Below are 24,242 nucleotides of genomic sequence, written 5' to 3'. Positions count from 1 at the left end.
CTGTGAGTCTGGAATTCCAGGCTAGAGTGTGACAAGGTCTCAAGTGCGAATAGGAAACAGGTGTGAAAGGCGCTGTTTAAAAAGGTAATATTAAAGCTTTTTCTACATCATGCATGCTCCACCAATGCCCAGATGAGTATGAAGAGCCCTGACTGTTTTACTCTGACTGCACCTATCAGCTTTTAAGAGTGTGAGAATCCTCACACTCCACAGTTCTTTTGGGGAGGGGAGGGGTCGAGTGGTGGAGGGTGACGTCATATGCACTTAAGATCTTGCACGTACTCGCATGTGCACCATGAACGAGCCTGACACAGATGCTGCAGTTACGATTTGGGCCAGAGGTGGCAGTCGCGAGTAAAAAAAAAATGTGACACACTACACAAAGATCCTTGAAATGTTGTAAAATCACTATCACACTCTTACACTGGTCACTGGAAGCTCAATATGACATCTTATGATTATGAGGATCTGGGGAAAAAATGTGGGGTTGGCAAACTTAAATACTCAGTCATAAGAACCGTCTCACAAAACAAATAAATAAATATCACCGGGAGCCACAAAATCCTTTGGATATCAAAAGTATGTATAACACTTTTTCATATATATATATTTTATATTTAACTCGTATGAATTTAAAAAAAAAACTGATGCATTTATGAAATCAGTGAGCTGCTACAAAGAATGTAAATTTAATTTGTTTGAAACAAAACAATTTGGAACTTTAAAAAATGATGACGCTTTAAAGTAAAAAAGTCCATTTCTACTTGAGTCCTCGTATTCATGAAATGAAAACAGAACTTAAACGATCCACCTGCAGCCAACCATTATAATTTTATCGCATGTGCTCTCAGTAGCTTTAGAAAGGTGTGTTGCTGTACAATGCGAACATGCGGACTTGGCATACATATACAATTGGTCTGCATGGCTGTCATCCCAGAAGAAAGATTCTTTGGAATATGATACACCAAAAAAGACAACAAACAACTTAGACACAGGGTGGTGATCAGACCAAGGGTGTATTCAGGCCTGCACTGTCTGGTCTACTGTAAACGGAGCAAAGTTTGTTTCACGCTGGTCCGGACCTTTTCTGCAGATGTGTAACCACAAAAACGAATCCAGGGGCGGATAAAATAACTGGACCGAGTCCGAGACACGCTTTTCGGGTGTGAATACATTCCAAGATAAACTCATTTGATTCAAATGGTGTCAAGTGTTTGTGGTAGCAACCAGGTGAGAAGTATAAAGACTTGCCTTATGTTTGAGATAGATAATGTTTCTTACACTGTTCTAATGTTTGAGTAGAGCCACACTATTCACTATCAGCATACAAGCTTGTGCATTTAAAGAGGCCGTAACAGAATCAATTTACTCTACACATTCAACTGCCATATAGGACCTTGGATTTCTCACTGTCTCTTTCATTTCACACCTTCATTCTAAAGCGCTGCAAGATGCTTAGTGTGTTTTGCAGCAGCCTTCAGTATATGCTTCCTCACCTCTCCTTGTAAAGTCCAAGCTACCTTTCATCAGTCAGACAAAAGTCCTTCTGAATTTCACATTTGAAATGATAAGCTTCTGCTGGTATGGTTCCGCAGACCATGACAAAGATAGCACCGGTGAATGTATGGTTTTATGATGCCTCTCATCCTCTCTTTTGCTCTGCTCTCAACACCCTTTGCCCAGGACTCCATATAAATTCTGTCACTCTACCATCTGGCCTCATCTGTTAATCTCTCCTTCATTACTTCTCTCTGTTGCTCCCCATTTGCCCTCCACCACCCTGGTATTTAATTTAGAAAGTACAAGCTTGTATCTTGATAGCTCAGATTTGCATTTGTGTAGCAGGCTTTGATCATTTCATTGATGGATGCAAGGAAACAAACTTACACGAAACTTGGTGTGTCTTTGTGAAACAGTAATTGGACTGAAAACTAAATAGGCTGAAATTTATGACCTTCAAAGTCATAACAAATCTGTCATTTTTGTGCCCTGTTTACGAGACAATGTATTGGTTTCATTTTCAGTCTCTGTTTTAAACAGAAGTGGGTGGAGGAGCCAAAACTTGTACGTACATCTAAGTAAGAATACTGTGACTTCAGAATGACTTGAGTAAAAATAAACTGTAATCCTACAATTACTTGAGTAAGAGTATATATTCAGTCACCAAAAAATACTTAAGTAATGAGAAACTGTTAAGTAACCTTTTTTTTTTCTTTTTTTTTTTGGGGGGGGGGTGACACTTAACATTCTTTTTTACACACGAGAAACAGCACAATACGCAAACCTGGTCAAGGTTATTAATTATATAATTGTATACTGTGTCTAATTTGATTGAATTGAACTTTGGCAGGTGGATTAATGTTCATTTATGAGCAATGCTGACATTTCATTACTCAAAAACAATTAAAATTTTTACTAGGGCTGTCCCAAACAATAAATTTTCCCCTGATTAATCTATCGACTATCTTTGCGACAATTACTTCACAGTTAATTTTTCAACTAAGCAATTATTTTGGGGTTGATGTAGGGCTGCTTGATTTTGGAAAAAATAATTATCATTATTATTTTTGGTAATAATCCACATCACGATTATTCAAATGATTATTTATTGGATACAAAACAAGAAAATGTTTTAACATTTAAAAATCTTAAGACAAATAAAATTCTTTGAAACACTATAACTATTTAAAAGATATATTGAAATGAGTTTATCTCACCGCGTTAAAGCGCCGTGTACTGTCATGCATACTTGCGTTCGCTTGACTACGACTTCCTCAGTAAACAGATGTCACGTCCAATTTCTGCTGTTCTCCTTTTTGAATAAATAAAAAACACTCAACGTCGACGGTATGTTGTGCGCGGCGACGTACTTACGTTATGTATTATGTATTTACCATAGCCACCTTAACTCGTTCACTCCCAGCCATTTACACTAAAACAATCCCCTTTACTCCCGGCTGTTTTACTGGATTTTGACTGATTTTGCAAGGCCCACAGAATATTGCATTCTATTGCTATAAAAAAACATGAAACCTACTAAATGAAACATTAGTCTCTTCTTTCATCAGGAAAAAAAAGTATATTTCTATCTGTTTCCGCTTTGCAGCAATTAGCATTAGAATACAGCTAAGTTTCATCATTATTCACAAATCTATTTATAATTCTGAGTAATTGAGGGTTTTTTTCGACATGGTCCTGGTTCATTTCCTATGCTCTGCTGCCACCTGTTGGCCATTTGTGTAATAACTACCATTTCTTCAACCGTTCTTTGCAGTTGAGAGGCTGCATCAAAGCCTTCTGTGGGTCTAGCATTAAAAAACAACAACATAAAAAACGTATAAATATGTCTTTGGGACATTTCCAACATTTAAAATAGAACTTTTTAATGCGTTTAGGAGCAAATGAGTTAATCCTGACCCAACAATTATGGGTGTGACTTCCTGTAAGACCCAGGAAGTAGCAGTGAGCCATCTGTTACAAAATCTTTTTTATTTGAGCTGTTTTTGTTTGTTTTTCACTAAATAATCATAAACCCCAGTAGCAATTACAAATGTCTTGAACAGCTCCGGAATTAGTTGGTTTGCATTCGGCCGAAATAAAATTAAAGCGGAAAGAATATGGCCAAGCAAGCGTCTGTTTGAATTAAACAGCGAACGCGGGGGTGAGTGTCCGCCTCGCTTCTCGCTGGGTTTTCACTTTGTGAGTTTGCTCCGGTCGGTCCCAGGGTCATTGCACACACAGGAGGAGAGGGGCGTCGCTTGGTGTACAACATTTAAGCGGGTCGAGGTGAGCCACTCTTTCTTCTGCAGCGCCTTCCCTCGAACCCCTCGAATGCTTCCACTTTTTTACTGGGATCCCGGTGGCCGTGCTAAATACTTAAGCTAATGCTAGCACTATTGCTATCAATAGTTTTAAACACGAAAAACACGTAACGCTATCTCCGGGTGGCTACAGGACGATGTGTGTGACTTTGCAGTCCTTTCCCAAAGCCGATTAGCTGGTGCGAACAAATGTATTTATTTATTTTTAAACGTTGGTGAATATGTGAATGTGTCCTGCCGCACGCACCCGTGCCCGCCTGTGCGAACTACTTTGACTATAAAGTGCAATCGCACCGCCAGGAAATGGTCAACCCTCGTTTGTTGTTTAATGTACCATTAGCCAACATGTCTGCGGTGTGGGCACATTTCAATTTATATTGTGCTTTGTTAAAATTCCAGTGCTAAATAAATATTTTATAATAATATTAATTAATTATAAGAAATGCAATGATAGTAAAAATACGCCAAATTTTTTGGGGGGGGTTCAGTTTTCGGCCTTGCATTTTTCATTTTCGGTTTTCAGTTTCGGCAAAAATGTCATTTCCGTACATCCCTACTAACAACCAGAATAAGTTCAACTTGCGGCCAATCATGTACCCTGAAATAAGAACCGTACACTTTTCAGCGCCTACCTGATCTCCATGTTAAAGCTAATTAATAGTCTTGCAAGAAGCTAGTCCTGGAAAATGACAGCTTATTGTGGGGCTTCCCAACTAAGACGGCATTACAGAAATTGAAAAATAAATAAATAATCAAATCCTCTTTACGTCTTTTAAAATTACAGGCCCGGTGAGTGAAAAGTAGGCTTACAGTTGTTTCATGTTTGAGATCTATGCATTTTGTTTAAATTATAGATGGTGTTGTGATGACAACGACCCCCACCCCCCCCCCCCCCCCCAAACGAACCAGCCCCACCCCCCAATCATCATGTTAAAGGACCAGTGTGGATTATTTAGTGCCATCTAGTGGTGAACTAATAGAATGCAACAGCGCGCTAGGGTACCTCAGAAAGACCACATTTCAAAAGCCAACCACCAATTACTACCAATTATTATTATTTGGAGCGAGCGAGCAGGAGCAGCGAGCAATAGTGGGTAGCAATAACTCACTGAAGTGGCTATTAAGAGCAATTAGCGGGAGCAGCTAGCAAGAGCAAACCAGAGGGAGACAAGCGGAGCCCATATCTCTCAGCGGGACTCGGCGATGACCACCTGCAGGCTCCAGCTGTTGAGGGTAAGCAGCAGTCAACCCATTGGGTCCGACACTAGCTACGTTCTTCTCCTTCGGGTACCCATAGCAGAAAGATGTCAGCCTCCTCTAAGGCGCAGCACAACCTATGTGCAGTAATATAATTAGCGATTACTAGCCCCTACGATTATATAAAAACATGATGTGATAGAACTTTTTTTTTTTGCATATTATTGAAATTATAAGTGGGTTTTTAAAATGAATGAATGATTAGTTCACCCCTATATGGCGCTAAATAATACGCATTGTCCCTTTAAACAAGTACGTAAGTGTATCAGGATAGCCCAAGAGAATGAACACTCCCACCCACTGACCATGTACACAAAGCTACCTTTATCATCAATCAATTTGACAGGGGTATCCACAGAGCACAGCCTTCCAGCTACTTGTCTCTCCCTTTCTGGACTCCACCTGCCCTATACAGCCCCTCACCCACAATTTATCAAATCCTCAGTCTGTGACTGAAAACACCAGTGCCATACTGCAGTAAAACTAACACAATGAAGGAAATAGAAAACAGGGAGACCAAAATGAAAAGGAAACCCAAAGGCAATGCCAGTGACTATCCATGCAGAATGAAAAGAAAAATGAAGGTGAAGTCTTTGAAACTCAAAAAGTAGTCATGAACAAGGTATTCTCTGTTCACATTGTTGCATTGTTATAGTCAAATTAGAAAACACAATTTTTACAGAAATGAAGGCTGTGAGGCTGAATGAAAACTGTGGAATTATATTGAATGGCATGGATTTTGAATGCTGCAGAATGACCTGGAAAGAGCTAAACAGTTGAAAGTTAGAATGGTTTGAATCTGTGAATAAATGAAGAAATTATAGCAGAAACACCAAGAATGGTGTAAGGTGTGAAGAATCAAATAGGGAATGGCCTAATAATCATCCCTAAAGTGAAATGAAACAGTTGAGTTGAATGTTTTGAATGTTGAATCTGCCCATTAGGAATGAATAGTGGTAATAGAATGGAATGAATATTTGGAATATGTTAAAATTGGAATGACAAGAATCGGATGAATTATGTGGGAGTAGATAGATGCCAAAAAAAATGGGTGGAATAATATTAATAAGTTTAAAGTATAGGAGTAACATGTGTGAAGACCACAGCCTTCACACAATTAGCGTGCCACTACTATGTCAGTAAATGTTGACAAAAACACTGTTTTTTGTTTGTTTGATGAGTCATGAGGGGTGAGTGGCAGAGCACAAACTGAGTGGGGGAAAAAAATGCTGATCACAACACAAATTGTACAAATACAGTGGAGTAGTGATCAGAATAACTAATAACAATTTAGCAATTGCTTCCTTTCCGTCTTATATTGGTTTGACTGAAGATTGCATAAAGGATTTTAATTTTGTGTTGTGTAATGCCCTTGACTCCGTAGCACCAAACGTATTCACTACCACCAGTAGATGACATAATTGCCCCATTGTACACGAAATAAACAGTTTCAGAGTCCTAGCGAGTAATGGCTGCATTTTTATGCTGCCTACATCTTTCTACTATTGGTTAAAAAAGAACGGAAAAAGGCAGAAAGAGTCTATTCTGTGATTTGGCAGTCTTGACAGTCTTCCCTCGTTTATCGCGGGTTCAACTTTCGCGGCCTCGTTGTTTTGCGGATTTTTATACAGCATGCTTTTTTTTACAGCATGCTTTTTGGGTTGTTTTTTTACAGTGTATGCACGCGCCGTCTGTTGCCGCTGGCAGTCCCGGTCAAAATGGGTTTACATGTTCTGCCTCGTATATTCATATCATGTATTGGCCTACTGTATTTAAATAAAAGATACAATATGTGAGAAAATGCCTATGGGAGAAAAGTGCATCACCAAAGTGGTGTTTTCCTGCATTCGCCCCTGTATGAGAAATTCTAGATCATTCTGCTCTCCAAGCACCTGCCCCTCCCAACCTGAGAAAACGAGCTGTTGGCACTGTTTGACGTCATTGGGTGCGGCCTCACCCCCGCACCGCCGCTGCGATTCGATTCACACTTCACATTGATTTTCAATTCAGTTAAGGATTTCATGCAGTACCAATTTTACTAGGGATGTTCCGATTGGGGTTTTATGCTGCTGATACCAATACCGATCATCCATGAGTAAGATCGGCCGATACCTATCACATTGATTTTTTTCAATGTATTTATCATGAGTGCTATATTATCTGAAAAAATTAAACCGATAACAGACAATTAATACAAAACCCTTGCTGGTACAACAGACTTAATAGTGCAAAAAGTCAAATAAATAATATGCCACGTAAACATTGAATGGATCACAATATATGGTAAAAAATAATAATAATAAAGTCACATGCAGGCTTCATTCAAATAAACTATTCAATAAGTTCCTAAATTGAAACTACCCGGGAACTTGGCTTAGTCCCTTGTGCATAGATTAACAATCTTGTGCAAATAAATAAAAGGCTACTGTAAAGCAAGTCTGTTGCTTACCATGAAAAGTAAAGAAACATTTTAGAACAATTGGTAACATTAATGTTGTCTGACAGAACTTCAACAAGAAACAGCACAAGTGAAATTAAAGTGTATTTTTTTTAAACAAGGAAAAAATATTCAGCAGCATTTGCATAGGCTAAGTTGCCTATGGCATGTTAGCCAACACTGTGGAAAGATTTTTTTTTAATAAAGAGGAGCATCTCTGCATTTTCAGGCACGAGTCTATTCCTGCGTTCATCCACAATGTTGGATGCAGAGCTAAAAAGGCGCTCACTTTCTACACTTGTGCAGGGTGCTACTCTAGAAAGGTCTGGAAAGCGTTCTTTGTTAGTTTTCCAATACTCCAGTGGTGATGCATGCCGAGAGATGGGTGGCTCTGAGAGGTAGATGATCATCTCCGATGGAGCTACACGGTCTGTGTTAGCCTTCTGCTGGGTTTCTTCTGCTAGAATCTCACCAACCATTGAAGACAAGGATCCAGGACGCAACACTTTCTTTGCTAGCTGGCCTGTGTTCTCCTCTTCAGGTTCTTGGTTTGCGACCCATAAGTGGCGTTTGTCATCATACCAAGAAGCAGTCCGTGCGTTTTGGTCTTGAGTGCTTCAGAGTAAAATCTGTCTTTGTACCTTCAATGAGGAAATCACATTAATTTGATATGAAACTCAATGTTGCAGAATGATTGAGAAATAAGACATTTAACTATGAATAAATCAATAGCTTTGTACCTTAATCATTACTTTTCAGGAGACCAATAGAAAAACGTTTGTGCTTCATCAAAGAGAGTAGGACATTTTCCATACTTTGCAATTAGTCAATTAAAATGTGAGGACTGAGCAATTGTATATTTGTCGGGGGGAACCCTAACATATAAAACATTTTTTTAATATATTATTAACATTTTGATATAGAAGGTATCAGGCCAATGTCAGTGATATGTAAATATTTTTTTCCCATTGTTATATTGTTGATCATTTTCTCACCTTGGATCTACAATGGTTGCCACACTGTAGAGAGACTAATTTTCAATGTCAGCAAATCTTTTGGTGACAGCTTAAAGCAAAGTGGACTTGGTTGTCTTAACACCGTGATCTACTGCAGTGTCTTTGGAAAAGAGATGCTTTAAAACCATCACAGAGGGTATCACATCAGCGGCTGATGAAGTTGATGAGCATATTTCCTTGGTCAGTTCATCAAAAATGTTCCAGGAGGTTTGTTATATTTTCAATCAATCCCCACTGTGAGGACGTAAAGGTAGCAGGTAGTTTAGATGTTTCTGGGGTTGGTGAAGGACTCTGGTTGGTGGCCCGGTGGGTGGTGTCTGGTCGGTGCTGGATTTCACTTTCCTTTCTTTTCTTTGGTCTTCCATGGGTCTCCTGACGGCCTCACGACTCTGGTTAATAGGTTTTAGGTGAACTAATGAATACACACACACTCACACACACGCACACACGCACACACACATACTCACCCACATACAAAGTAAAATAAAATAAAAAATATATATTTTTTTTTAATAAATAAATAATAATAATAATAATAAATAAATAAAGAGAGCAATGATGATGACATGTCAAATCGGTAAAATTACCGAATGAACAATACTGAGCTCTAACGGAGGGGAAAAAAAGGTAGCAGGTAGTTTTGTCATCCAATGCCCGGTTTTGCTCAAGGAGACTGTGGAGCATATAGTAGGCGCTATTCCACCTAGTGCTGACATCTTCTTGTAGTCTTTTGGTGGGCTGGCCGATTTGTTTCTCTACACTCTGAAGTATTGCATATGCTAAGGGGGAATGCCGGAAGTGACCCACGATATGTCTCCCTGTGGCAATAATATCACTTATACTGCGCTGTGAAAGCACTGCATCGTGCACGGCCAGCTGCAGGGTGTGTGCCATACAACCCAAACGTCGTAACTCATTATCTGTCATAGCTTTCACATGTTTCGGGCATTATCTCTCAATATCACGTGTGCTTTGTTTTTCGGAATATGCCATGTTTCAAACATTGTCATAAAAGCTGATGCTATAGCAACGGCAGTATGCAAGCCAGAAAACTCCCGGCGGGCATGCAGAACAGCTTTGTGAAAGTGGAAATCTGAATCAATCCAGTGAGCTGTTAGACTCAACATCGACACAGGACTGACATCCAAGCTCCATATAGCAATTGTAAAACTTACACTCAATGATAGGCCTTCTTTAAGGAGATGTTCAATTTGACAGTACACGCTCTGGTGTAAGTTATAGTGTAATATGACTTATTTACTATTTACTATTTAGAGCAGCAATATGCACAGTAAATGATCACGATTCTACTTTTGGCTCCAATGTGACGCAGAATTTTAGTTAAGATAAGCCATTTAAAACTACTGCAAACCCCCCCATTAATTTCTTTTAATGCACCACATACGCTCACTGACATGCCTGGGAGGCGGGTGGATCGGAGCATGGGGATATCATTTCCCTCTGCTCCGGTTCACCTGCCCCCAATTTTAATGCACCACACACACACACTTATGTATATACACTGGGTGGGGTCACACTCAAGGTTTAGGGGTAGAGTTCGCCAGTCGGCGAGCTGGCGAACTCAGTAACAGGGTTAGTCTGTCACTTAGAACGTTGGGGTGACGACCGGGGCCTCTCCCCACTGGGCCTGGGGTTCGGAGGTGCCGCCCGTCCTCCGGTGCCCCCGTCTGCCCGTCTGCCCTTCTGCCCCCGGTGTTCCGTCCGTCCGCGTGGTGGGGGGTGGGGTGGGCGCAGATGCCCTACCGCTCCGCTGCCCGGCCCCTCTTCGGCGCCGGGGCCTGGGTGCGGGGTGTCCCCGGGGTCTGGGGGTCGGGGGCTGGGGGGCTGCCGGTTGGTGGGGGTGGGGGCGGGGCGGCTTGGTTGGGAGGGTGGTGGTGGTGGTGGGGGTGCTGGGGTGGGGGGGGGGGTGTCTGGGTATTTGGGGACCTGGGGGCGGCTGGGGCTGGGTTGGGGTGGATGGCGGGGTGGGTGGGGTGCGGGGGGGGGGGGGGTGCCTGGCGGGCCTGCAGTGCCCCGTCCTGCTGCGTTGGGTTGGGGGCGCGGGCCGCGTTGGGGTGGGGGGCACTCCTGCTCCTGGGTTTGCTCTCCGGCCGGTGGCCCCTGCGGGGCCCGGGGGTCGTCCTTTGGCGCTGCCGCGGCCTAGGGGGCCCTGAGGTGTTGCGCTTGCTCTGTCCTGGCAGGGGTCAACGGCTCCCCTCTTTGGTGGAGATTTTCATGCATGCCAGATCCACCACACCAGCATCTATCGCAACTCAGACACAATCTGCTTCTCCCTCAGGTCATTGAATCGGTGGATGCTGGTGTCTGGGATCTCACTCTGCTTCGTCTGTCCTTCCTACCTTTCCTCAGTCTTTCCTTTGGGCCCTTGAGGTCTCCCTGATTTGTTGGAGTTTGGATGTCTCTGGGGTTGGTGAAGGACTCTGGTTGGTGGCCCGGTGGGTGATGTCTGGTCGGTGCTGGACTTCACTTTCCTTTCTTTTCTTTGGTCCTTCTTCGGGTCTCCTGACAGCCCCACGACTCTGGCTGGATTTTGGTTTGTGTGAACGGTATGGGATTTTTTTTTTTTTTACACGCACGCACAAACGCACACCCACATACCAAAAAATAAAAATAAAAATAAAATAAAAAAAATAAAAAAAAATAAAAAGGAGAACAATGATGATGACATGTCAAATGATCAATACTGAGCTCTCCAAAAAAAATAAAAAATAAAACTACTGCAAAAAGAAAAGCTTTTCCATAGTGCATCAGTGCTTGCATTAAAACGCAGCCCATTTTTCAAGTTATATAGCAATCAGCAGCTCGGAGCAGCTCATGCTTGAGCTGTTTCCTTTCTTTGCAAGGACTGGGCTCCTTTTGGGATATTTTGAATAACAGAAGGGCACATTTGAACAACGCTCACATGAAGTTTTGAACAAGTGCCTAGGGCACATTAATTTACCGGAAAAAGCCATTTTAAAAGTATCGATACATGGTTTTATGAATCGATATTGAGCTATGAAAAGCAATATCGATATATCTATATATATACAGTATATATATATATATATATTTTTTTTTTTTTAAACCCATCCTTACTTGTCATATGTATTTGTGCTCCCAATAATTTAATTTGTGTCATATTTAACATATTTATGTCGTTCTATGATTTAAAAAAATAAATAAATAATTAAACAAACCGTAACTTCAGGTTGTGTGTAAAATAATGACATCCAGGACGATTCCGTGTACAAGTTGCATTGCTTATCTGAGGACTGCTTGTGCAATTACGAATTTATATGTTTTGGTTGGGGCCGGCTGATTAATTGGTCCAACATTACAATTTTTTTTTTTTACTTTCCAAAATCGTCTCGCGGGCCAGATTAAACCCATTTGCTAGCCTGATCCGGCCCGCAGGCTGTATGTTTGACATTCCTGATCTAGTGGTTAGCATGCTTGCCTTGTAAGCAGCAGGCTCTGGTTCGCAACCCTCTCATGGTTGCCCTTCTTTTCATTCTTTCTTCTCTCTTCTCCCGTCCTCCACTACGATTTCTTGCGGCAAGGGACCGTTTTGTTTCAAATGTTTATTGAAGAATTAAACATCCATCCAATTTCCACATGTAAAGAAGACACGGACACGGATGTACTACAACTGCTGGCCGGTCTTGCAGCGCTCCTTGGCAGCTGGGCAGCTTGGACGAGGGGGGTGCGGCAACCACACGGAGAGAGACGGGGTTTTACTGAACCGGGCGTTTTACTTCCGCATTAGAAAAATAGCCAGCGAAATACCTAATATTTCATTAAAAAATTATCGCCATGGTGTCAAAGGTAAGATTTAATCATTTTATGCCTATAGTTAACTGTGGAAGGGCTTAAAATTCCATGGTTTAATCACTTTAAGTTTTACTTAATTTTGTGGGCGATGTGTGCAGAACCTCGCTTTCTTTTTCTTTTTTAAAACTGACTTTCGGAAGACATCATTAACGGGACACGGCAGCCCCATAGGGAGAGGCAGGGTTTTAGTGAAAAGTAGCAACCAAAATAACTTCTATTTCATAAGAAATTGCATTGCCATTGTGCCAACAGGAAAGTATAGTCATATAAATGCCTATAGTTAACTGGGTAAGGGTTAAAATACCGTGATACAGACCCTTTAATAAAAAAAAAGAACTCTACTTATTTGATACAGTTGCAATGCCAAGCGCAGACAACCTCCAATAACTCCCGCTGTTCAACTCAGTTTTTTACTCAAAAGATTCAGCTCATTAGGAACAAGTTTAAGGATGCAATGCCTACAACCCAGTTAAGTCCTGCAATAACAACCATTAATATGAACGTTTAGGCAGATACTGGTCTGACTACTCTCTCGCAACTTAATTATCACTTGAAAGCCTTACACAACTCATTAGTGCGGCAAAACAGACGGCATGCTTGACCTTCTTCCTGCGAAACTCCATTTCCAATTCTAGGACCTTCCATTTTAAATAGTAAATACTAACTTATCGCTCTTGACTGGCTCTGTACCCGCAGCTTTTAAGACCGCGCTCATTCAACCTTTGCTTAAGCAATCCGACTTCAACCAGGCGAACCTCTATAATAATAGGTCAATGTAAAATATCCCAATTATCTTGAAAATATCTTTAAATAGTGGTCACGCAACATCTTAATGATGAAATGGCTGCTATTTGGACTTTTTAGTCTGGATTCACAGCCAATCACTATGGACTTCGACACCTCATCAGTGCTATTATTACTCAATCTCAGCACTGCCTTTAACTTTTTTTCAATTTCAAAGTATTACACGGCTTAGCACCTTCTTATCTTGTTGACTTAGTGGTACCATACGTTCCTTTCAGAATCCTTTGTGATCCAGAGAGCCAAAATTAAGTCTGCAGGTTTAAAAGTGTTCTCAATTCGGGCACCAGTGCTCTGGAACACTCTGCGTAAAAATGGGCACATCTCAGTTTTCGTGGCGGGGCAAGTGGCAGCAGTTCCCTAGCCCTGGTCTAACGTGTTTGTGAATGTGGTAGACGCTTCGCCTCTCTAGGCGTTCCAGCCTGTCGAACTGCCGCAGCCATCAGTGCATCGCCAATTTGGTCACAAAAAGTAGACTAAATTCTAGATTGCCTAAAAAGAAGTCTATTTTGCAGCACAGGTGATTCAACATGCCGCTGATCGGTGGATGTCATTCATTCATAAACTTGACAAGAGCTTTGGGCAGTCCCTCTGAATCATTGTGGAAATCAATTTATTGACTGGATTGTGATCATTATCATCCTAAATATATTTTTAATACAGCAACGCGGTACAATAATGAGTAGGGCCCGCCGATTAATCGGCCACCGATTTTAACTGGCCGATTATTGCCCTTCAAACATCTGCCAAAACTATCGGCCATTTGGACCAAATGGCTGATTATTTTCCCCTTAAAACGTTATAATTGAAGAAAACCGAAGTTTCTGACGCTGTGAAAGTACCCTGAATGCACCATTTTGCTTGCGTAGCATTAGTAACTAGCAAGTGTGGAGCGTATGTATTCTGATTATTCTGTTGTCCCTAAGCGTCCTTTAAGCTGTTTAATGACACCTAAGTTGGAGTTAACTGTAAAACTAAACACACGCCGATAAGAATAACATCAACTGTATATTTAAATACAAAACGTGCTTCATTTTTTAAAACATCGCTAGCCTAGTGCTAATGCTAAAAGCGAAGGGAGGATCCCATTCATGGGGAGTGAGGGGATAAGGGGTGGACATTCGGCCACAGGCAATGTCAGTCCAGTAATTTTGTGTTTTCTGTCTGCAGATTTGTCACAACCTGCATCATAATTGTTCAACTGCATCGTTGTTTAATTCTTCAATATGTGAAACAAATTATAAACAACAAAGTATTGTCACTCTTACTGTTACACTAAGAGTATGTTAGCAGTATGACAGTGCAACATATATGAAACCAAGCTCATGTCTGAGATACACATGGCATAAAGCAATTTTGTTTAAAAGTTGATTTTTAATCAGTACACTATTCAGCTACATTGAGTATCAATCTGGCTTTGTTTGGCTTCGACTGGCTCACAATCAAAGGCAGTATTAGTCGTCAGCATGGGACATGCTTGAGAACAAAACAAAATGAAAAGACATTGGGGGGAAAGTGGGAGAGCAATAGCTGGCGTGGCAGGTGTCATTATTAATTTATCTGCCCGTGAAAGGCATTGTATTCATTTTCTGGTAAGAGCACATTTCAGTCCTTAATTTGGGAGCATACAATCTTACAATGTAGAAGCCCTGAAACCTTTGCGTGAGAGAGAGGGTAAAAAAAGGTCATAGACTGCTGTCCTTTATCTCTCCTTGGATTCTCTTTATCCTCTTCTTTCATATGCTCTATGCAACCCTTTTACTGTAGTGGGCTCTTACTGTAGTTGCCATAAATTGCAGATATGACCTTGCCAACAACACACATAGGCACACTGCAACGTCCCTGCTGAGCAAATTTCTCTAACCACTCTCTCAAGTGGCAGGTGACATTGTAATCCAGGCAGGACAAAGCCTGTAACTTTTTTTTGTCCCAGATCCAAGTCATTGGGATGATACGTAAAGAGAAAAAGAGAAAGGGAAAATCTTTACACAACAAGTACATACAGTACAATAAGCCAATGCCACAAGCCCTAGGTGGGAGTAAGTCATTGTTTTGCAAATCACAAGTCTCAAGTATTTGCCTTCAAGTCCCGAGTCAAGACTGACAAGTCTCATGTCTATTCACAAGTCCTACACTTTGAGTTTCAAGTCCTTTCGAGTCATTTTAACATTGTAGCGTATATATTTCAGGTGACCATCAAACCAAAGTAGTAGTCAGGGAGTGAACCTGGAGTGGTGCAACCGATTTTGTTTGCAATGTGTTACCAGTGAGTTTAAAGTCTCATTAACTACGCAGCTAGCAACGATAATTAGCTGATAAATTGACATTAGCTTATTTACCGTTCTTTGTGCAACTTTAGATGTTGAACGAAGTTTTGAAGTTGTTGCCTCTCCTTTAGGGATCTAATATTGGACATTTTTGTTGGCCACCTCATAGTTTTTGTACCCAAACAACTAGTGGTGCAACAAGTCATGGATCGGATCATGGATGGGATTGTTTTTAAGATCAGCAAAAACTCAAATGAAATCAGATAAATACAACTTTGTCTTCATTTATTTTATAAAAAGCTTTTGCCCATTACATTTAAAAAATATATATATCAACTCAAAATGTCTAATATGGCAGTGAGGATTTAGGAAAACAACTTTAAGTGCAATATAAGGCAAGATACATAATTATTTTATACATGGTCCATGTATAAAATAAAAAGGTATACTGCCTTGCGTTATCTTGCATCTGTGTTCCTAAAATCCAAATGACCATATTGGACATTTTGAGTTAAATGTTGTTGTTTTTTTAAGCTAGTCTTTTACATAATAATTATAAATGAAGACAAAGTTCCATTTATCTTTTTTTTTTCAAATGATGAAAAATACCTCTAAGTGCTATTTAAGGCACATTCTCTTCGTTTAAACATGGAGTGTGAATTACAAAGTAGCATAGGTCCACAATATTGAAAACTCAATAAAGAAAAGCAAGCAAGCCAAGCAACAACTACTGTAAAATACTGTTGCCAGCCAGGTACCCAATGCCGGAGACTTATACCGTATCATACAAAGACGGCGTGATTAACTTGCGTTTTTTTCGCATCCTAAGTTTGTTATTGAATATACTTTTGGGGTTGCATTATAATAATGGTGGTAGAAAACATGTAGTTTCAATAAAAACGTCAATAATGCAAGCCGAAATGTCAAGCTGGCATTCACGCCGCCATGCAGGCCGACTTCTAAGTATAAAATCCCACCAAGGCTGTTGCATTATTGTCAATGTATTATTTGGTCAGCTTTATTTTGAAGTTAGCCTTAGCGTATGCGGTGTGTGTTTGCGGCTTCCCTGACATGTCTGAATGGCGTGTGCTAGCCCAGCTTGCACACGTACACACACGCACACACGCGCACACACAGAGACGGAACGTTAACATACATTTTAATCTTTCTTTCATTGCTAGCCTAGCGCTAATGCTAAACGCGAAGGGAGGATCCTATTCAAATGCTAACAGCATTGACTTTGGTAGTGTTTTTTCTTCAAATGACGAATATTGACACACAAATGCTGTGGGAACACATAACCACAAGTAAAGATAACACTACACTACGCAAAGGCACAAATTCTTCCCAATGTGTGAAAAACTAGTTACTTTTGCAACTTTCTTCTGTGGTCACTTTAATGCTAAATTCACACCAAAACCGAAAAGGCGATCCTTTGCTAGTGTTTCACCGCATAGTTTTTTGGAACGATTGCCGCTCATATTCGTGCATCTTCGCACACCGGAGAGGAGGAGGCGTGTCACTTGGTGAACAACAACTGTAGAGCACTTTAGCAAGGCAACAAAAACAGACAAACACTTACACTTCTTTCCTGGGACTATACAGCCGGGGCACTATTGTCTCCAGCAGCACCTTTTTTGAGGTACGTGATAGCACTTCCGCTTTTTTTGTGGCAATCCGGTGTCCGGCATTTGCCCTAAATAATTTTGGCATGGATGATAAACACTGCTGCTACCTCGGTACAGTTCAACTGCAAGTAAATACACTTACCAGCACTTGTATGCTATTGTATGCTCACCATTCAGTCCTGGCTGGCCGTGTTGTTGCGCTCTGGTTGACAACAGACAGGACGCTGTGTGTGACATAGCCAGTACTCGAAACTGATTGGCTACCGCTAGGCGAAACATGAAAAAAGTTTTTAAAAACTAGTTTTACTTTCGTCACGAATGTGCGGATTTCGCTGCGCCGCACCGCATCCCAAGATTAAGATCAAGATTGCTTCATTAGGCCATTTGTATAAACACAAAATTGTTGCGGCATTACAATACAATGTGTACCCCAATCCCAATAGCCTGGCCACTGAGGGGAAAAAGCTCTGTCATAAGTGTGTACGCCATGGATGCAGGGCACCACACTGCCCCCAAGAGGCCAAAACGCACAGGAACAGTCAGTATTTGTTCTTACTGTTTTTTCAGTTGCTATTAAATTAGTTTATTCTTTTTTTATTTCACTTTCTTGTTGTTTTATTTTGTCATTGTCCTTTCAAGTTATATTTAAAGTTGATATTTCAAGGATTCATAGACTTCTCAAAATTCAAGGATTTTTTTTAACACACATTTCCACATGACAAGGCACGAAATACAATCCCCGAGGTCCCAGGTTAGCCCAGTAAGTCCCAAGACTTGTGAAAATAACACAAGATAATAATATATAAAAGGAATGGTTAATGCTTTACAGCAGTTGTAAACAAGTAAGAATGGTTTTATTATTGACATAAATCTATACAATAACCTTGTATACGTCATGAAATTTGTTGATAAGGTCATACTATGGACTTGCCATTCAAGGCAGAGAATCTAAATAGCGAAAGCTTGTGCATCCAGCATGTGACATCCATTGAAAATGAATTGGGGGGTGTCGGGGTGGAATTTTATGCATAATATATATATTTTAAATAATCTGCAGATTTATAAGTAATCAGTATTTTTTCTGCCAAAATTCAGTATCGGCATCAGCCTCAAAAAATGGATATCGGTCGGGCCCTAGGATTTACTGCACATTTTAAAGAAACACATGACTCAAAATTCCTTTTCCTTCATTCTATGAGTCAGTGTGTATGAACATTAAAAATGCAAATATCAATGGCATCTGAGTCCCTGAAAAAAGGTTTAAGCTGATTAAGTATCAAAATGATGGTATCCTGTATGTTGCCAAATTGGACATTTTTGTGCAGTCCACGTCATTGCTGTGACGCATGTGCCTACATAGCACTGTCCATTTTGGACTTGTTTACTGGTCTATTGTGCTATAAAAATGCCGTATGGCATTGTTAAGTATTACCATAATTTAGATGCCATCTCAGGTTTGATGTTCTTCCTTCAAGAAAAAAAAAACGCAGAAAAGCCGTTATTTAGTTAACCCGTTAGTTATTTTTTGTTTTTCGTTTTGCCAAGTGGGATCGTAATGGTAATGATGAAGCAACAAGTTCTGTTGATGTGCTGTGTTGTCATCAGCTTCAAAAATGGCATGTGTGCTTAATCATTGACATTGTATTAAAAAAAAAAAAGCAAGCAATTTTTAACTCTCAATATTGGATAATAATTTGTAAAAATAAATAAATAAAATACACACACACTAATAGTATAAAAAAAAAAATTCATGTGGTATTGACCAAATTCTGATGTGAAGGATCGGCACAAGGGCATCGATATACAGGGCCAGTGCTGGTTCTGGTAGGGCCGGCATAATTTGGCTGCAGGTGGCCCTACAGCGGCCGTGAAACCGTGCAGATTACTTGGAACTTCTAAAATTCTTGTGCTTAATAATCAAGCGTCAATTTGCACCTTTATACAAGCTTAATCTTATTCAAGCTCATTATAAACAAGATTGCAGCCATGATGTCATTCTTCCCCAACACATTACCAGGGTCCACTAAGATGACAGTGCCATCTATGGGTGACATGTCATGTATGTTAATATACGTCACCACAGAAGGAACCAGGTCGCACTTTTGACAATTTGACAAATTTTTAGAGTGTAAGTAAACTTGCTATGTTCAACAAATGAACTAATTATGCTGTTATCACAGCAACACACATTTATTGTTCAATTACTCTCTGCAACATATTAAGTACAAATACAGTTTAATGCCAGACTACCACTTGTATATGACATGCTCCTGTCCATATTAAAAAGTTAAAGTTAAAGTACCACTTGATTGTCACACCCACCTGAGTGGGGCGAAATTTGTTCTCCGTATGTTTTTCTTTGGTTCCATCCGATTTTAAATCCATAAACGTCATGAGTACTCGCTAAACGTAGCTTTGTACTTGATAATGCTACTAGGGAATGCTAACCTAGCCAATGGTATTGTGAAGTGAGTTCGTTTCTAAGGTCTGCCTGCGTCTATGTTTGCAAACTCCCTTGCGTGTGCATTGTGGCCATCTGGGTTAATTTGACTCGGTTATTACACACTTTGGTGCCGTAAAACTAATAATAGTCTTCATGTCAAATGCCTGCACCCAACTGGGAGGATTGAGGAGTAAACAAACTTGGAGTTGCCGCTGTATCAGGAGGAGTGAGGTTTGGTCTATGCTATAGTAGAGACCGCCTTCCTGTTGCTGACGCACGTAGAGCCGCCATCTTACGTGTGTTTGGCTCCAATAAATTCATTAGAACTCTTATTTATTTAGCGATTTTGACGTGGATTGTTTTGATACAAACATAAGACATGCAGCGACGCTAATTTTCTCCCTTTTCAATTTAAAGAGACCACAAACAAATTTTTCCCCCAGCCCTATTTGGTGAGCTGGAACAGTGATCCTCAACCGCGGTCCTCGAGTACCCCTATCAAGCCTGTTTTCCATGTCTCCCACAGCCAACATAGGTGTTTCAAACGATCAGCTAATCATCAAGCTCTGCATGAAGCCTGATAACGATACTAGCTGTGTTGGCTGAGGGAGGCATTGAAAACAGGCTGGATAGGGGTACTCGAGGACCAGAGTTGAGAACATCTAGAAAGTCTATCACTCTGACTTGCACAATGTAAATTTTGAATTAAATGAGCAAACGTGTCCCTCGTCCCACAAATGTTTCGACCACGACTTTATTTAATTACACACTAGCATAATGTCACTATTATCCGTCCATCCATCCATCCATCCATCCATTTACTACTGCTTATCCGCGGTCGGGTTGCGGGGGCAGCAGCTTTAGGAGGGAAGCCGAGAAACCCTGCGGATGTCACCAGGTCGGATACATAAGGCAGAAATGAAGAGAAACTAGATGTTTTTTTTAAAGAGAGATATGCAGAGTACTGTAGTGATAGACTGGTAAGGTTTTTTTCAGGGCCTATACTAATTAATAGTCAAGGAGGTCGATATTTCAAGCCAATATTAATTTGCAGTAAAAGAGAAAATATTATATATATATAAAAAAAAAATTAATTTAAATTGCAGGGAGCTTCCCGAGCCATCACCATTTGTTAAACTCAATTAAAAACTAAGCAAATAGATAGCTCCCTAAGTTTTCTACAGTAAAAAAAAAAAGTTTTCCAAAATTTCAACACAATTTAAATTAAAAAAAAAATTAAAAGTGTATTCCCAGTGTCAGCATCATCTTTCATAAAGTAAATTGGAAATGTAAATAAATACATAAATTAAAAGTTCCCTGTATCTTACTGAGCGACAAATGCATAGGAATGTAGCTAATTTGGGGTTTTCCTCAGGGTTCGTAAAACGTTTCAAAAGATCTTCGCAGACAGTTAAAAATGGTCTGAACATGTTCAAAATTTCAAAAAGTTTGCAAGCATTCACCGCTCAATGAGATGCCAGCTTTATCGGCCTTCAGAGTCATAAAAAGGTCGATGCCGATATTTGTCAAAATGTCAAATATCTGCACCGATAATCGGCCCATCCAATAACTATTCTATCCCTAATGCAGAGTTTATCAAAATGTGTCCCTGGGAGATATCATAACATTATTGCCACTTATATTGTATTTTTTTTATGTAATCAAATATAGTAGAAATAGAGTAGAAATAGTTGTACTGCAAAAAAAAAACACACACACACACACAGAAAAGTAGATTTGGGGTTGATCATGTCCTGAAGCAAGGGTTAACTACAGACTAAAGAGGATTAAAAGCATGTGTTTCAACCTTAGAACCAAGAGCACAGTAGTTTCTATTCATGTTGTATTTTCGTCCCCAGAACGTTAAATGACATTCATTGAACATTTTAGGCAGTGTGTGTCAGAGAAGCTCCAGAATCCAGAGCCGGTCTCCTCTCTGGATCCAAACAGTCGAATTGGTACGGTTTAACTTCAGCGATTTGATCTCAAAGTCCGTTTGGATTAGGAACTACTACTTAATTTGTCAGGCAAGAGCTCCATTAAAGAGATTTATCATGCGTCAAAACAAACCCCAACAGTTGACAGACAATTAAACCAGTGGCTACTGCAATCTACCAGTTTTTAAATATTCACCTGAAAATGCTCAGAAGGGCAGTCTTCCTCACAGATGACAAATCGTCAGGCAACCAAAGGCAAATCGAGGAAAGACTTTTCATGTGAGACGCAGAACTAGCCTAATATAACTGACTAAGTGGTGTAAAAATACATTCAAAGCAGCTAGTTCGAGACTTGAGTGAGTCAAGACCCTAATCTCTTTATTTAAGCTTCACCTTAGGTGTCATGTCAGACGAAGGCGCAAATATCACCCGCATGCGGACTCTACTTGGGTGAGAACATCATATAAACCCGGCTACAGCCGCATCCAATCAAACCGTTCGTGAGCAACAACAAGTGCTGGAAGGATGAAAACTGTTACCTTACCTTGCCCCATCAACAGGATGGCCATCCCGACCAGCATAGCCCAATACATTGCTTGTGTCATCCTTATTGATCTGTTTGTCTTATGTGTGATTTCTAAAAATCCTATAAAGTGTTTTTTTCCCCCACGTCCTCCTGTTACAGGATAGATAATCCACGGACACGACGCTCTAAATCTCCTTCAACTATGAGGTTATTGGTAGCTGCGCTGCAAACAAGTTGGCGTGCATAAACTCAAGCTTTTCCGATCCTAGCTTGTCAAAGTAAAACGCACGATGTGGTATGAGGCGGTTACGACATAAATTGCTGCCACCTTCTCCTCACTTCCTAGATATACATTGGTAGCTTGATGATCTAACTCTTGTACTATTACCTGAACAGGCACTGCAGTGTGGTTCAGATTTATCCTGAAGAAATTTGAATCACAGTGTTTCTTTTGAATTGAATGAATGAATACAATTTATTTTGATCAGTCATAAGAGAAAAAAAAATACAACACACAGGTCAGTCATAAAATAAATCATACAGGCCGAAAAGTTCACGCTTATTTTTGCCTACCCTTTTAACAAAATCAGACCACACAAAACGATTAACTCAAATATCACACATAAATTATACTAAAATTAACAAAAACAAGATCCAGACATCAACTTACATTTCATATTTTAAATAACTTTACTTTTAAACAAACGTTTAAAATTAAAAATGGTCTGACACCCTTTTAATTTATCATCAAGGTGATTCCATACTTTCACACCACTTATAGTAATACATTGATCTTTTAATTTAGTCCTAGATTTTATTCTTTCAAAATGTACCTTCCTTCGGAGATTGTGTCTATATTCTTTTATCTTAAACATATTCTTTATACGACTAGGGAACTGTTTATAATACAATTTATACATTCAAAGTGCAATTTTATAATTAACCAAGTCCTCAAATTTCAAAGCTCTTAACTTAATAAATAACCCGTTCGATGGTTTTCTACTATTTGACTTTGTTATTATCCTTATAGCTCTCTTTTGTAGGATAAATATTGACCCTGTATGTGTGGGATATGCATTCCCCCATATTTCCAAACAATATGTTATGATTGGCAAACCCAAATATACATAATACAAAATATACAAAGCATGATGTTTCAAAAGATCCTTCACATTATATAATATGGCAATTGATTTTGCTATCTTTGATTCAACATAATCTATATGCATTTTCCATCACAATTTGTGATCCAAAATAACACCTAAAAAGGTCATACCAAAACTCTTTCAATTTCCACTTCCCCTATTCTCAATTTAACTGTTGAATCCATTTTACGATTACCAAATATCATCAATTTTGTTTACTTGTATTTAAAGATAACTTATTCAGGTCAAACCATTTTTTAACCAATATTATTTCACATTCAACATTGGTAATCAAATAATTTAAGTAGGTCCCTGAACAGAAAAAAAGTTGCAATTAACAAATTTAGATACAAAACATACATCATTCAAATACAAAATAAATCATTTTGACCCAAGGATTGACTCTTGTGTGACTCCACATGCTACCTTTAAAGGCACAGAATTTAATTGTAATCTGGATTTTACAAAACTGTTTTTGTACAGTTGTAAATTATATTGTGTTTATTTATTTATTTTTAAAGATAGTATTTGTGTAGGTACTTTGCATATTACACTGTATTGTTACAATGAGGAAATAAAAATGTTAAACAACATTAAACGCAGTAATGTGAAACTACATACATTTTTATCACATTATATAGACGGTGTACATCGCTTTTTTTTCCCTACATTTTTTTAAATGTGCTGACTGAGCACCAACTACGAGGCCCGGAGAGAGTAACCAAGACATTCTGGTGAATTCTCGCAGGGCAGCTGCAGTATACAGGATATTTACTATACAGTAAATTATGTAGAGTAAATTTGACTCTATCTAGAGTAAATTTGACTCTATTTTGAGTGGGACCAAATAGACTGAGTTTAGAGTAATATTTACACTGGGAAGAGAGTAAAATAAAGAATTGACAATGCCAAAAAAAAAAAGTCACTGCAGGGTTGAGGAACCTTCAGGTTGGGGGACGGCAGAATTTACTGTGTAGTAAAGGTGTTATAGTAGTTGGTTCTTCATTTACACTGTGCGCTAGGTATAATTTTAGTTATTAGTTTTTCATGAATATGCCGATTTCGGCTTGTTCTTTTGTTGCACTTTAATGTGTAAGTAACTTTGTGTCAATAAAAAGTGTCGCAATTTC

At 39.6% G+C, this 24,242-nt stretch overlaps 1 protein-coding gene across 1 annotated transcript in view; it reads right to left on the bottom strand.

Annotated features, from left to right (window-relative positions):
* ntm (neurotrimin) overlaps positions 1 to 22,182 on the bottom strand; it is a 94,253-nt gene extending 72,071 nt beyond the window's left edge. The window contains exon 1 of the mRNA XM_077545725.1: positions 21,986 to 22,182. Coding sequence (XP_077401851.1) covers positions 21,986 to 22,046 — 61 coding nt within the window. The 5' untranslated portion in view covers positions 22,047 to 22,182. The remainder of the gene's footprint in view (positions 1 to 21,985) is intronic.
* Positions 22,183 to 24,242: the final 2,060 nt, after the last annotated feature.

The sequence above is a fragment of the Vanacampus margaritifer genome, chromosome 16 (genome assembly GCF_051991255.1).
Source record: "Vanacampus margaritifer isolate UIUO_Vmar chromosome 16, RoL_Vmar_1.0, whole genome shotgun sequence".
In the NCBI taxonomy this organism is placed as follows: Eukaryota; Metazoa; Chordata; class Actinopteri; order Syngnathiformes; family Syngnathidae; genus Vanacampus; species Vanacampus margaritifer.
The sequence above is the reverse complement of the archived record's forward strand: the minus strand, read 5'-3'. Positions and strand labels throughout refer to the sequence as shown.